Genomic DNA, 13,022 nt, shown 5'->3' on the forward strand with positions numbered 1-13,022 from the left:
GCGAACTAATAACCAATTATTCTAAGGAAACGGAAGCTTTCGACCATACTAATAATAGTTTCAGGAAATTTGTATTTCTTAGAGCAGGGCAGGAACCTAAATAAGAGTTATATTAGTTATTAATATTAATTTTAACTCTCATTTAAAATAATAATTTAATAAAACTTTAATTTCCTATTTTTAAAACCAAAAAAAAAGGTATTTTTTTATTAAGGTTAAAATTTAATTTTAATTATTTAATCAATTTTTTTTATCAAAGCAAGAGAGTAAAAATTAATTAAAAAAGAATTTAATTTATTCATAAATCTACTTGAATTCCATTTGGCGATTTGAAGATGCAAATGTTTTCTGGAATTTCCAGCGAATCATTTTGTTTATCTCCGTGTTGAAGCTAAGGAATACGAGCATGACACTTTATTTTATGTTATGCTCTATGCTGCGCATGTAAACGCTGTTTCCCAACCGTTGCCACACCCACATCCGCCCATATAATTTAAAGTGCCTCACCCGGACTGTCCTGTCGTATTTTGTTATGCTTCTGTCTCGCTCGCTCTGCAGCTTTTTTTACGTTGACTTACTTTACCTTTTCAAATGACAAAATTAGCGCAACGAACTCGTTTTTTATTTTTACATCTCAACGTGTAGTATACGCAATGTGGGAAAAATATTCGAGTTGAAGCAGAGGAATGCGAATGTTAAGGATGTGTCGTTTAACCTATATGTTTCCCCTTTATAATAATACTACTTATATGTAGTACGAGATGAAAACTTGTACTTAGCACTTGACAGATTTCATGTACTTACGGGTCAGCACAGTTCTAACTTTCCTCATCCATTCCCCCGCGAGAGCAATTACATAAAGTATACGCTGTGTGGTACAAAGCGAGTTTATGCACCTTTGAGCTTTTTCAGTTAGAAAATAAATGTAGTTGTCTATTATAATTGTTTTTCATTTTTTTATTCATTTTAATTTCATGTAAATTAAAATTTCATTAATGTGAGTTTCAATTTACTAAGTTTACGCACTGTACTCTGGAGAGAGTACAAACAATCATACAATATTTGGTTTTATTCGGTTTTTCGTTTCATTGTTTTTAACATATAAAAACTACATAAAATTCTTTTGCACACATCAACAGAAAAACTCATCAAATTTAACAATATAAAGCACTTTAAATACAAATAAAAATGGAATGTAAAATTGGCATAAATTTATTGTACAAATGATAAAATTCATTTTAACAAAAGCAAAAAACTCAAAAGAAAAACAAATAAAATGATAGCTGTGAGTGTGTCTGTGAGTATGTGTACGTGTGTGTGTGTATGTATGTTAACTAGAAATTCTAAGTGATTCAAATTTTGTAAATAAATGAGAGTGCTATGAATGTATCTTGCGTCCTTATTTCAAATGTTGGAAATAATATTTGAAAATTTAATTCAGTTAATGTTTTGGCATTTGTAAAAATTTAAAATAATAATTTTATATACATTTAAATTGTTGTTGTTTATACATTTTTAAATGTACTCGTATCATACTTAAATTTAAAACTAAAACTAATGATAACATTTCTTTTGTTTTCTTTACTTTCTTTGCCTTTTTCATCGTCATAGGGATAGAAGACTCTGAACTTCATTGGATTACATAGACAGTTTAGATAGAATTTTTCTTAAATTTTGTTGCTGTTCATCTACGTGTTATTGTTTTTGTTGGGCTATATAGATGATTAGTTTTCAATGTTAATTGACTTTGGGGGGAATGAGTTGAGTTAATTACAAATTATATAGTTAAGACTGTTGTTGTTTAAGCAGCTTCCAAAGGTTAATATATATGTATGTAGTTTATATATTTTTTAAATACTTCATGACATATACATATACATACAAAAATTAATCAGTCTAAGTAGGTGTTTTTTTCTTATGTCCATCTTCAAGTCACACACACACCTCTCTGGGAATAAAAATATGTGCGAGTTCTCAATTCTCCAACAACTTGACTCATACACATCAACTTTTAACTTAAATATCATAGTTGTAACTTATACTTGTTGTTGTTTTGTGTATGTATGTATGTGTGTGTTGTGTTTCTGTTTGTGTGTGTTTAAACACATGGAAACCACATACAACATCATAATCATCATTATAATATCCGAGTAGGTAGCATACATATAAACATTCACAAATATCACGAACCGCCAGCTCCAATTCCAGTTCAAAGAAGAATGCCTCAATGGAAGCCACATTTTTCCGCACTCCTTGTAGGTTCTTTCTTTTTTTTTTTGTGTCAAAAACAATTGAATTTAGTTGGTCGTTTATTTGGTTCACTTCTCTCACGCATATTTGGTGAAATTCCAGCGCTGTGTTGACAAAGCCGAATTGCAACGCTGTGCACTTATTCCCTGCTCGTTGTGATCCCTCGTATCCAGGCAAACGTTGATCTTGTGGTGCCGCACTAAGCCACCATCTCGCATAATCCAGCGTTGATTCTCCGTATCATCGCATGACTTGAGCACTACTTGAGAACCACGTGAGAACTGCACCAGAGTCAGGCAGAGATCGTCGTGCTTGATTTCGCCGCGTTTCGAGAATGCCCATTCCTGATTGCCGCCCGTATTGTGACAGGGGAAGAGACCTGCAAGGTGAAAAGAGAAGACAAGTAACCGATCCAATATGTTAAAAAATTAGAAAAAATATCATATTAAAATTCCAAATAGATTATTGTTTCATAGTCTTGTTTATAGTGTTAAAATACAAAAACAAGAAACATTTTAAGCAATCATAATTTTATTTTTATTAAAATAAACCAAGTTTCGAACCCAAACCCTGGGTTCAGGAGGTATTTAAACCAGTTCGCGAACCGAACCTAAGTCTAACAACCGAACCGAAATTTTACAAAAATTTTGGGAGCTTGCAGCCTTGCTTTTAAAACAAAATTTTGAGATATATTTTATTTTGGGAATTTTTTTTGATTTATCTAGTGTTGTAGCGGCAATGATAAAGCTTTAATTAATTAATCAATAAGTAAGTATAGGTTAATGCAGAAATAGGTGTTGGTATTTTAAAAAATTGAAAATTTCACGACTGTGTTTTTAGTAATTCACTTGTAATTTTGTGTTACTCACCCACAGTGCCGTCTATTAAATGACCCATTGTATCCAAGCATTCGGTCTGATCCTGTCTAAATTGGCCCACCTCCTGTGGCTCGGGTGCTTGCAGATCGGGATATACGTTCTCCAGATACCATTTAAACGGTTTGCAGTGCAATTTCTCCTTCAAAGCCAAACGATCGTCAATGCTGAGGATCAAACGAAAAAGAAAAAGAGGAGAAGACGAAGAAGAGATGGATAAAGAAGGGCAGTTATGGATCAAGTCAACTCTTTACTCACTTGCCAAATGGAATATTCTTGGCCAGGGGAACCGCATTGTAGTAGTGCTGTTTGTAGTCATCCATCCAAACTTCGGCGGCTCTTCGTGTATTTCTGGCAAACACATTTCCACTTCCGCCGGGGAAGGTGTAGGGATGACGCTTGCGGAACACGTGACCCACCCGACTACAGGGTATGATTTCGAGACTGCCACCACATTGCCAGACTCGGAACGATATCTCCAGATTCTCGCCGCCCCATACATCCATTTTCATGTCGTATTTGCCCAGTTTATTGAAATAGGCCTTATCAATGACAAACAAACCTCCGGCAATCATTGGTGTTCTTATTGCCGTGGTTGGATCATTGTGACGAGCTGCACGCTCAGTTGGACTAAGATATTCCCACTTGAAGATCAGATTCCAATCAAAGCCACCACGCAGATCCGCCGAGGCGCCAATATACTGAAAGTTGTCCATGCTAATCACATCGATGACGGGACAAACCACCCGAGTGGGATCCTCTCGCACCCTTTCCAGCAATGGCTCCAGCCACTGCTCATTGCACTCCACGTGGCTGTCGAGGAAGGTCAACACGCTGCTCACAGCCGCATCTGCTCCACGTACTCGTGATCTCACCAATCCCTCACGCTTATCGTTGCGAATGATCCGCACCTTATCGATCTTCGCCAGCTCAAGACCATCCTCAGCTAGAAACATGAAGAAATCGACATTTTAGGCATATTCAATGACTTCCAGGAGAGCATTAAGCTTAAGCAGGGAAAAATGAATATCATTATTTTCAATGCAAGTTTCAAAGTGTACATTATTTGCAGTTTTGCAATTAAGTACGGGGTCTAATTAACGCAATACGAGCACCCAAAAGTATGCAGTAGTATTGAAATAAGTAACGGGTATTCATGGTCGGGGTCGTTACGACTTGTGCATCAAAAAAAAAAACTCAAAGATTTTAAGTAGGCACAAAAGTTGCATATCAACTAACATATGTCGATAAATAAACCCAAGATAAAAGAAACATATTCTGTCTTTTTATTTCAATATTTAAAAAATTACCCCATTAATTAACAATTCATTATTTATTTATTTGCACCCAAGGGAAGCGTACAAACTGTAATAATAATAGTTGAGATCTGAGATTTAAGTTTCTGAATATGATTAAATACTTCAGTTTTCAGCATCACTATACACGTTACTCTGTCTGTCCTTCTGTGTGGTCGTCTAGATCTCAGAGACTATAACATAAGAGATAGAGATACCAAACTTTCACACACAGACTCAGGTCAAGTTTGTTTTAACTTTTTGACACGCCCTTTTCTACCCCCGCAAATCGCGAAAAACTGTCTGTTTGTCTGTATGTTATAAGCCAAAGGATTTCAGAGACTAAAAGAGATAGAGTTACCAAATTTGGCACACAGATTTCTATAAGCCCCACGCAGATCAAGTTTGTTTCAAATTAAAGCCACGCCCTGTTTCGCCGCCACAAATCGAGAAAAACCACCACAACCACAGTTTTGAAGGTAATACAGTTTTTATGGTGTTTAACGTTACCTTGTAATAGTATCTATTATCCCACTGAATTGCACATATATAAAGTATTTTTATATATATTGAAATAAGTAACGTGTGTCCTATAGTCGGGATCTCGACTATAGCCTTTCCCACTTGTTTTATCTTAATCTGTGGGAACTGGAAAAGTGAATCCGCAAATTTGTTTACGACCGATAGAAAATACATTAAAAGTTGTATCTGAGTAATTAAATAATTTGACCACCATTTCACCAAAAGGATCTTTCGATTTAATTTGGTAGTAATTATTGTTAGCAGATGATAGGTGATTTTAAAGCTTCTAATCTAAATATTTTAGTTTGCCACACACTTTCCTACCGAGGGTGTGGGTTGCTCTCAGTATTACCTAAACAGTGAATTATAAAGCAGTCAGTCATCGCTCGAAAGAGTAGAAGTTCTTATTTACCACTTAGCCATCTTAAATGGCTATGAAGTTTTCCAACCCATTTTCCACCTGTAGGAGTTAGTTTTACTTAAAATTAAATAATCAAGTGAAATAAAAATAAAAAATTATATTTATAATGATGTTAAATATCTTTATCCATTTTCACCCAGGAGAATTTATGCAGGTTTATTTGCTTAACTGCTGTGGTATTACTTACGATGGTCACTGTAATCATCCACAAGCACAATTTCACGTATTAAATGCTCAGGGCTGCGATTAAGGACACTGACAATGGTTCGCAGCAGCGTCGACCTCGCCTCATTGTGGAAGGTAATGATGACACTTGTCTCTGGGAGGTCCTCGCGATACTTTCTCGTGCGGCACCTAAATTTGATGGAGTTCCATTAGTCTCTTTAGTCCAGAGTTTATCGCATGCAAATCCTACTTACATGGGATTCCTTGTGTCGGGTATTTCACGATTACTGGGCAAAGCATCGCTGGCTTCCTGATTGAAACGATTCCTGATATAGGGATCCTCTCCGCTGCGCAGTCCCCCTCCACGTATGTAGCCTGCCTCATCGAAATATTCGACTTCGCTGCCGCTCCGGGCACTCGGTCCCATGACCAGGCGTCCGGCGAGGGGTCCGGTGCTGCTGCCCTGGGAAGTTTCCTCGAGAGCGACAATGCCATTCAACTTGAGGCCATGGACCGCATTGCGTTCGAAATCCTTAACGGAGCCGATTAAAATGACATTGCCGCCGGGATCGTCTGCCCCGCTGCCCCCGCCAGACACTCGTATGCCCGAATTGGCAGCTGGTGCCCATTGTCGAGCTGTTGATGCTCCAGCCGATACATCGTCCTGGTATTGTTGCATCGCTGTTGCCACCTCACGTAGTCGCAACGCTCGATTTTCCACCTAAAAAAGCACAAAGAGAGAGGGAGAGAGAGATAGAGTGAGGGAGTGTGAGAAAACGTTGCCACATTTAATTTATTTCTTTAATCTCCGCCACATTGCTGACGCCCCAGCGTGGCAATAACTCAACTCAACTGAAAACATGGGAGGACAGGGGTCGACATGGGAGTGGAGAGTGTACAGGATTAGAGCGGATTAAACTTGCAGAAAAACTTTACACGCTAGAGGCAGAATTATGGCTAAAAGCGAACTGAACAATACGTGTAAAACAACAAGAGTTTTTAAGCCAGTTTCATGCTTTTTTTTTCTGTTGTTTCAAATATTAATAATCTATAAATGGCAATGGGACCAAAAGCTTGACCCAGTTGACAAGGTTTCCCAAAGGCAAAACAATGTTTAAGAAACTTTCCAATGTGATAGACTGAAAATATAAATATGAATAAAAAGTTTTTTACAGAGTTGGGTTGAGATCTTTCGAGATATCCTGATGGGTAACACATGGGTTGACCTAGATCAAAAATCTTAAGTATTGAATATAAAGCGTAGGAAATTGCTTAATTTCATCAGTCATTTAAGAGCCTCGATACTCTGTTTATTTGCAATTGATTGTCTTATTGTTTTAGGAAAAAATATAGTAGATCTCATAATATCTGTATATTAAGGAATATCAACGAAAGGATGCGGCCTTCAATGAACCCTCAAAGAACATATCGTAAAAACAAAACAAAATTCTTCAAATCGCTTGAACTGAAATGACTATAAGAATGTCCTTTATCCAGTTGGTGTCAGGACTCTTTAGTCACGCTATGTATCCATCATATTTTTTTTATGGAATATTTTGTTCTTGTACTTGGTTAAGGGTTAAAGAACTTTTATTTGCTTGTCAGTTTGTGTTTTAACACATTTTAAAAATCTTTTTTTTCGTTCGAAAACTTTATAAATCCATGCACGCGCATCTCTAATCCTGCTATCCGTGAAAAGCAAATAAAGAAAAATGGGTAAGTCCTTGCCAAATCCCATAGGGTACAGACAAATAAAGACTTGTACCGAATTTGCTTGAATTTATAAATATAATGCAAATGTTATAAATAGCAAAGGAATATTGGAAAATTAATGCCATATGAGTAGGGAAATAAACTCAAGAAAATGGGGAAAAGAAAAGTAACAGAAGCCGTAGACGAAATAAATAGAGCCCGTAGAATAAACTGCCATTTAGGTCTTTTGGAGAAAACTTTCAGACTTAACTGATGATGGATTGTTATTGTTATTTTTGTTGTTGAGATGATTTAAGAAGGCCAAAGATTGACAGACTTTTACTCGCCTTTCACTCTCAGTAAAGGAGAGAGCGAGAGATGGAGAGGGAAAGGATCATTTGGTCAGTTGGTCATTGCCCATGATTCGTATATTAATTGTGTTTTGCATTCAATCCATTTGTCATGCTTTTGCATTTGGCAAACATAGATTTATGTGCCAAAATGCTTGAGTAGACCCTCATTTGTTATACGCGGCGAATGCGTGTTTTTAATTTTAAAACGAAAGTCCGGCACGTTTTCAAATTCAACTTCCGTTTTGGTTTCGCCTTTATTCCTTCGATTCGCACGATACGTGCCCCTTTTAACGTTATTTCGAACGCATTTTTTATAAGTCAAATCCAAACCGAACTCGAAGACTTTCAGCACATTCAAGAGGTGATAGATGAAGGACTTCCAACCTCTTCTTGGTACTTTTTGCGACGTGTCTGCATTGTTAAATATTTAAAATGGTCTTAAGTGTCGAGTTATGTGACAAGCGGCAAAAATTTCAATAGACTGTTGTCTGTCATCCAGACAATTGATAGTAAGAAGGGGGAGGTTGGATTTGAGGGGTCATGTCTCAAGGTTGCCTTCCGTAAGTCACAATTTTGTACTCATTGTTGTCATTGTCCTTTTAAGCTGCTGCACGAAGCTCTTAAGCTGTTCTGCAATGCAAATCAATCGAGATTGAATGCTGAAATTCAATTGAGCTTAAAAGCAAATCCAACAAAACATTTTTAACCAAATTGTTGAGCCAAATTTACAATCAAATTTCAATATTCTATCAACCAAAATTAGGGTTTATTATTATTCAAATACAAATAGTTATTTTCTTTTATTTAATTTGCTCTAATATCCATGCCACCAAAGTAATTCTTCTTATTGTTGTTGCAGCTTATGTGGAACACACACACACACACACACATAAAACTGAGAAGACTTTTGTTATTATTATTAATTACAGGCTGAGCTAGTTTTTTGTGCCTTTATGCATTTAGCCAAAGTGATGGACAGCCAAAGCTGGTGGAATCAGCCAAGAATGAGGAGTAGAAAAAGGAGAAGACCATGTTATATGTGTTATATGCAGATAACAAAGGAGACAAAAAAGAAAGATAAAATGGAAAATCAGAGAAGAGAACAACTGCAATTTGGCTTAACGAAGATTGAATACGCTTTGTATTTTCAAAATATATACAACTTGGAGGCTTGTTAATTTATTCGTAAATGAAGATTAACTAGTTAGTCTGATAATAGTTTGTCTAACTTGACAACAGTTACTAAATTACACACATTTTGTAGTTGCTCCAAACAAACTAAGCTAACTTCTCATGTTTCTGTTCAAATCGGCGATCAAAAGAAGCATTGGAAGTCAGTTTGTGACTCAATCAGGCTGCAATAAACTTTCCATTAAATAAATACTTTTATTAATTCATCGCAATAATGTTTTAAATTGATAGTTGCATTTTCAAATTGTGAAGATTTTTTGCTCGACTGTAGGGAGCTTGATTTTATAGACAAATAGTAAACTTTATTCAAGGGAAGTATTTTTAGAATGTCTGTAGCTCACAGTTATTTTTTTAATTTTGTTCAAAATAATAAATAGACTAAATCAAAAATGATTTTCAAATAACAATCCAAACTGGACAGTTTTTTTGATGCTTACGTCTGATTTTGATCAAGTTTCAATAATAATGTTTGTTGAGTCCAACTGTTTGTTTCATGCTAACTTTCTCTGTGAATTATAACACATCTTATGTTTTCTGAAACAAACAGAACAAGAAATTGAACGTTGTTTCAATATTCTGTACACAATCATATGAATAGTGATTTGTACGCACATTGCGTATACGCCACATGCACACAATGCCTCAGCCATGAAATAGTACGCTGCTTATCATGGTTGCCGTAAGTGAAATATAGGTATAGGGTATGCATATGTGACAAGGTTCCCCCTTATTCCCTTTTCCCTCCGCCGTGTACACTCTGCCATCCGTTTGCTATTGAAACAGTTTCAATTTTGCCATTCGATTTGTCGTTTTTGCCTTTGCTCTTCGGTCATGTGTAACTTAATTAGTTCCATTGTTTGCATTGTGGAGAGAGTGATGGATATGGGAGGGATGAAGGGATTTATGCTGTGAATGAGAGGGATTTATGGTCAATGATTGGTTTCGCAACAATATGTTCAGGGCAAATACAAACAGGCTCAAACGGGTAATCGGCTTATTTGTCCAGATCATTATGCCCATTTTGAAGACAAGAACAAAATAATGTGAACTTCAACCTCAACCCTTAGGTTAGCACAACCAATATTGGTTATTAACTTGTTACTGCTGCTAATTAGCCATAAATCAAATGTGTGTGGCAGCTCCCGAAACATTGCATAAGATTTATTAAGCCTCATAACATTACATTTTATGAAGGAATTGGCAAAGTTTGTGTGCGTGTTTATAATAACGATACTAGTATATCAATATATTCTAATGTGTGTGCCAAGTCTCATGTGGCAACCTATAAATAGCAAACAGTTTTCCTTAGTGTCCAACTTTCTATCAAAAGTTATGTGATATATGCTTTAGCTGTTCAGCGAACGTGATATTTGGACTTGAGCCAAATTTGCACCACACTCGATGCACATTTATCCACGACGCTAATGTTGCCACCGTTTTGTCAAACACCCGATCAATCAATCGATACACTTAAATATATTTTTTGACCTACACTGCGTCATTTTCTTCATGCTCTTCTCAAAACTGTGTCATTTGTCAATCAACAACAACAACAACGGCAATTACAACAACGTCGACTTTCGATATGGGTTTTGCTCGCAGACAGCAACAAGTTGCCACAAATGGATTTGTTTTTTTTTTTTATGTCATTTTTTATGCAGCTTGCTTAAAGTTCAATGTTTGAGTTCAATGTCTCGTGCTCTAATATCATTGATGTTGTCGTTTTTAGACCCCGTACTTAAAAAAAGTACAGGGGTCTATTGGGTTTGTTTTACCGAATATGTGCGTAACAGGTAGAAGGAGGCGTGGCAGACCCTATAAAGTATATATATTCTTGATCAGCATCAATAGTCGAGTCGATATAGCAATGTCCGTCTGTCTGTCTGTCTGTCTGTCTGTCTGTCCGTCTGTCTGTCTGTCTGTATGAAAACCTAGATCTCGGAGACTATAAGAGCTAGAGACACCAAACTTGGTATGTAGGTTCCTCTATACTGCAGGCAGATCAAGTTTGTTTCAAAAATCAGCCACGCCCCCTTAACCGCCTGCAAATCGACATTGAAAATTTCATATCCAAATTATAAGAGCATTTTGAAAGCCAGAAATTCCAGATTTTGCACAGATCAAGATATAATTGTCCTAAATTTTTGCTGAAAATTTCATTTTGATCGCACAGTAAATAGCGAAGATATTTAAATAATAAATTTTGCTGTTAAATTCGTTGATGGCGCGTTGGCAGTAATTAAAACTTGAATATCTTGATAAAACAAAAAATTTATATTAACATATTATATAACAAATTGGCGTCCATTCAGACGTGAGCTTCGGTGGCGCAGTGTGGTGAGTCGCGGAGTCGGACAGTGCTCGTGGGTTCGAGTCCTGCCGTGGGCGAAAGATTTTTAATTTATTTATGTTCGAATTCAATTTCATTTTGTATTAAAACAAACTCAGTGCTTATTTAAAATGTAATATTAACATTAAATGTTAAAATATAAATTATTTCTTTTACTTTTAATTGAGCACTAAAACAAGCAATATGGCCATTTAGGAGGATAAAGACATAAGTGAGAGTGGCTCAACACTTTGAGCCTTTGTCTTTGAAAATTTTGCAATTTTGTCGCGGGTCTGATTCCCGGCAGGAACAACTTTTTCCAGCTGAATTTAAGCTTTTTTTTTAATTTTACAATTTATTGAAATTGTTATTTATGAATGTTATACTGACATTTAATATTGAATACATGTTTAAAAATTTCATTTAAATAATTTTACATTGGTATTTATATAAACGTTAAGTTAAAATTCTATGTTAATTTCATGTTTATTATAAATTTACTGTGTAAATTTATGTTTTAGTAAATTTGTCTTTTTTGGTTTTCAATTATTTTACTATTTGATTTAAAATTTAGCATGTTTAACATGCAGTTTTAATTTATTCTCTGTTTAGGTTTCACTTATGCTTAACATAGCCAAATATGCATAAACGCATGTTTATATATATGAATGCTTAGCTAGAAACTTCTTTTGTTTTGGCGCGTGCCAACATATGTATGTATGAGTGCACTTAACAGATCTTTGAATTGCACATATGGATGTCCTGCTCTTCCTAATGATTAATGCATATGTATGTCTATTTGACTTTAAACTGACTCTTTTCAACTCTTTTGTGCGCTGTGTACAAGTGATTTTGAAATTTGATTTTGTTGTGCTACCAAGTGTTCCATTTTAAGATAATTAGTGTGACTAGTGTTATTAAATAGTGTTAAACATAAGACTCTAAGGCATATATGCTATAAGTATATTTAATATATAAGAGTTTATGGTAATCTTAAATATTATTTAGTTTTTAGAAGTGACTGATTTTGGATAGTAAGTACGGGGTCTCCGACAGTCGAGTATGCTCGACTGTAGCACCGGCCGACTAGTTGATTATGGCTTTCAGTTTGAAACATATGGAATTGTGCAAAGCATTTCAATGCTATGAGTTTATAAAAAGTGTGATTTATAGGGTAGTATATTTAGCACTACAATATATGTATACTAACGTGTTTTACAAATCTTTAACAGAGCATAAGCAACCGAATAGCATTTGTTAGTTCTCCTCAAAACAAGTAACCATTGCTTTCAAATGTCTAAAAACATTCTGGAAAGCTTGACAAAATGTAATATTTATTGAACTGAATTAAATTATTTTTAAAACAAATAAAAATGTAAAAAGTACATTTTTAATTAATGTGTTAATTAAATAAAATATTCCAAAACCTAATAATATTGTTGAAACTGGAAGTAAATTTGAGGTAGAAGATTTTTTTTGACTTCGAAAATATGTTTGGAAAAAGTAGATTTCTGACATTTAAGGAACACAGACATTTTGAATGGTTGTTCTCTTAAAAATCTCTAGAGATTTCTGGAACATACCTGCTAATCATGATTTGTATCAACAGAGGAGGCGATATTACAGACATATAATTTTTTTTGTGTAGGCTATTGTCAAGTTTATCATAGTTTGACATATAGGTTTATAAAGGGCCCTTAGCAGATAATATTGTGGCGGTACGTCGATACGCCACGTGACGACAATCTACTAGATATATCGATAATCGGTACATATACACTGAAAAATAAGACCAACTTTTAAAATCAGGAATATTCATTTTAAAATAAGAACATTTTTAGACAAAATTACTAATACTAAGAATATTATCCTAAAAAATCAAAGTTTTTAATGCAAGAATAAAAATCTTAAATTGTTAGGAAAGTTTAA

General features: G+C 35.2%; 1 protein-coding gene across 2 annotated transcripts in view; it reads right to left on the reverse strand.

Moving 5' to 3' along the window:
• Positions 1-2,120: 2,120 nt before the first annotated feature.
• The window catches only part of LOC117780447 (polypeptide N-acetylgalactosaminyltransferase 2), a 32,301-nt gene continuing 21,399 nt past the window's right edge, over positions 2,121-13,022 (reverse strand). For both annotated transcript variants that reach the window (XM_034616984.1, XM_034616985.1), the window contains exons 3-7: positions 5,783-6,249; positions 5,551-5,717; positions 3,384-4,071; positions 3,120-3,292; positions 2,121-2,629 (exon numbers count right to left, since the gene is read on the reverse strand). In XM_034616984.1, the coding sequence (XP_034472875.1) occupies positions 2,328-2,629; positions 3,120-3,292; positions 3,384-4,071; positions 5,551-5,717; positions 5,783-6,249 (1,797 nt within the window). In that variant the 3' untranslated portion in view covers positions 2,121-2,327. The remainder of the gene's footprint in view (positions 2,630-3,119; positions 3,293-3,383; positions 4,072-5,550; positions 5,718-5,782; positions 6,250-13,022) is intronic.

This window comes from Drosophila innubila (assembly GCF_004354385.1).
Source record: "Drosophila innubila isolate TH190305 chromosome 2L unlocalized genomic scaffold, UK_Dinn_1.0 4_B_2L, whole genome shotgun sequence".
Taxonomy (NCBI): domain Eukaryota; kingdom Metazoa; phylum Arthropoda; class Insecta; order Diptera; family Drosophilidae; genus Drosophila; species Drosophila innubila.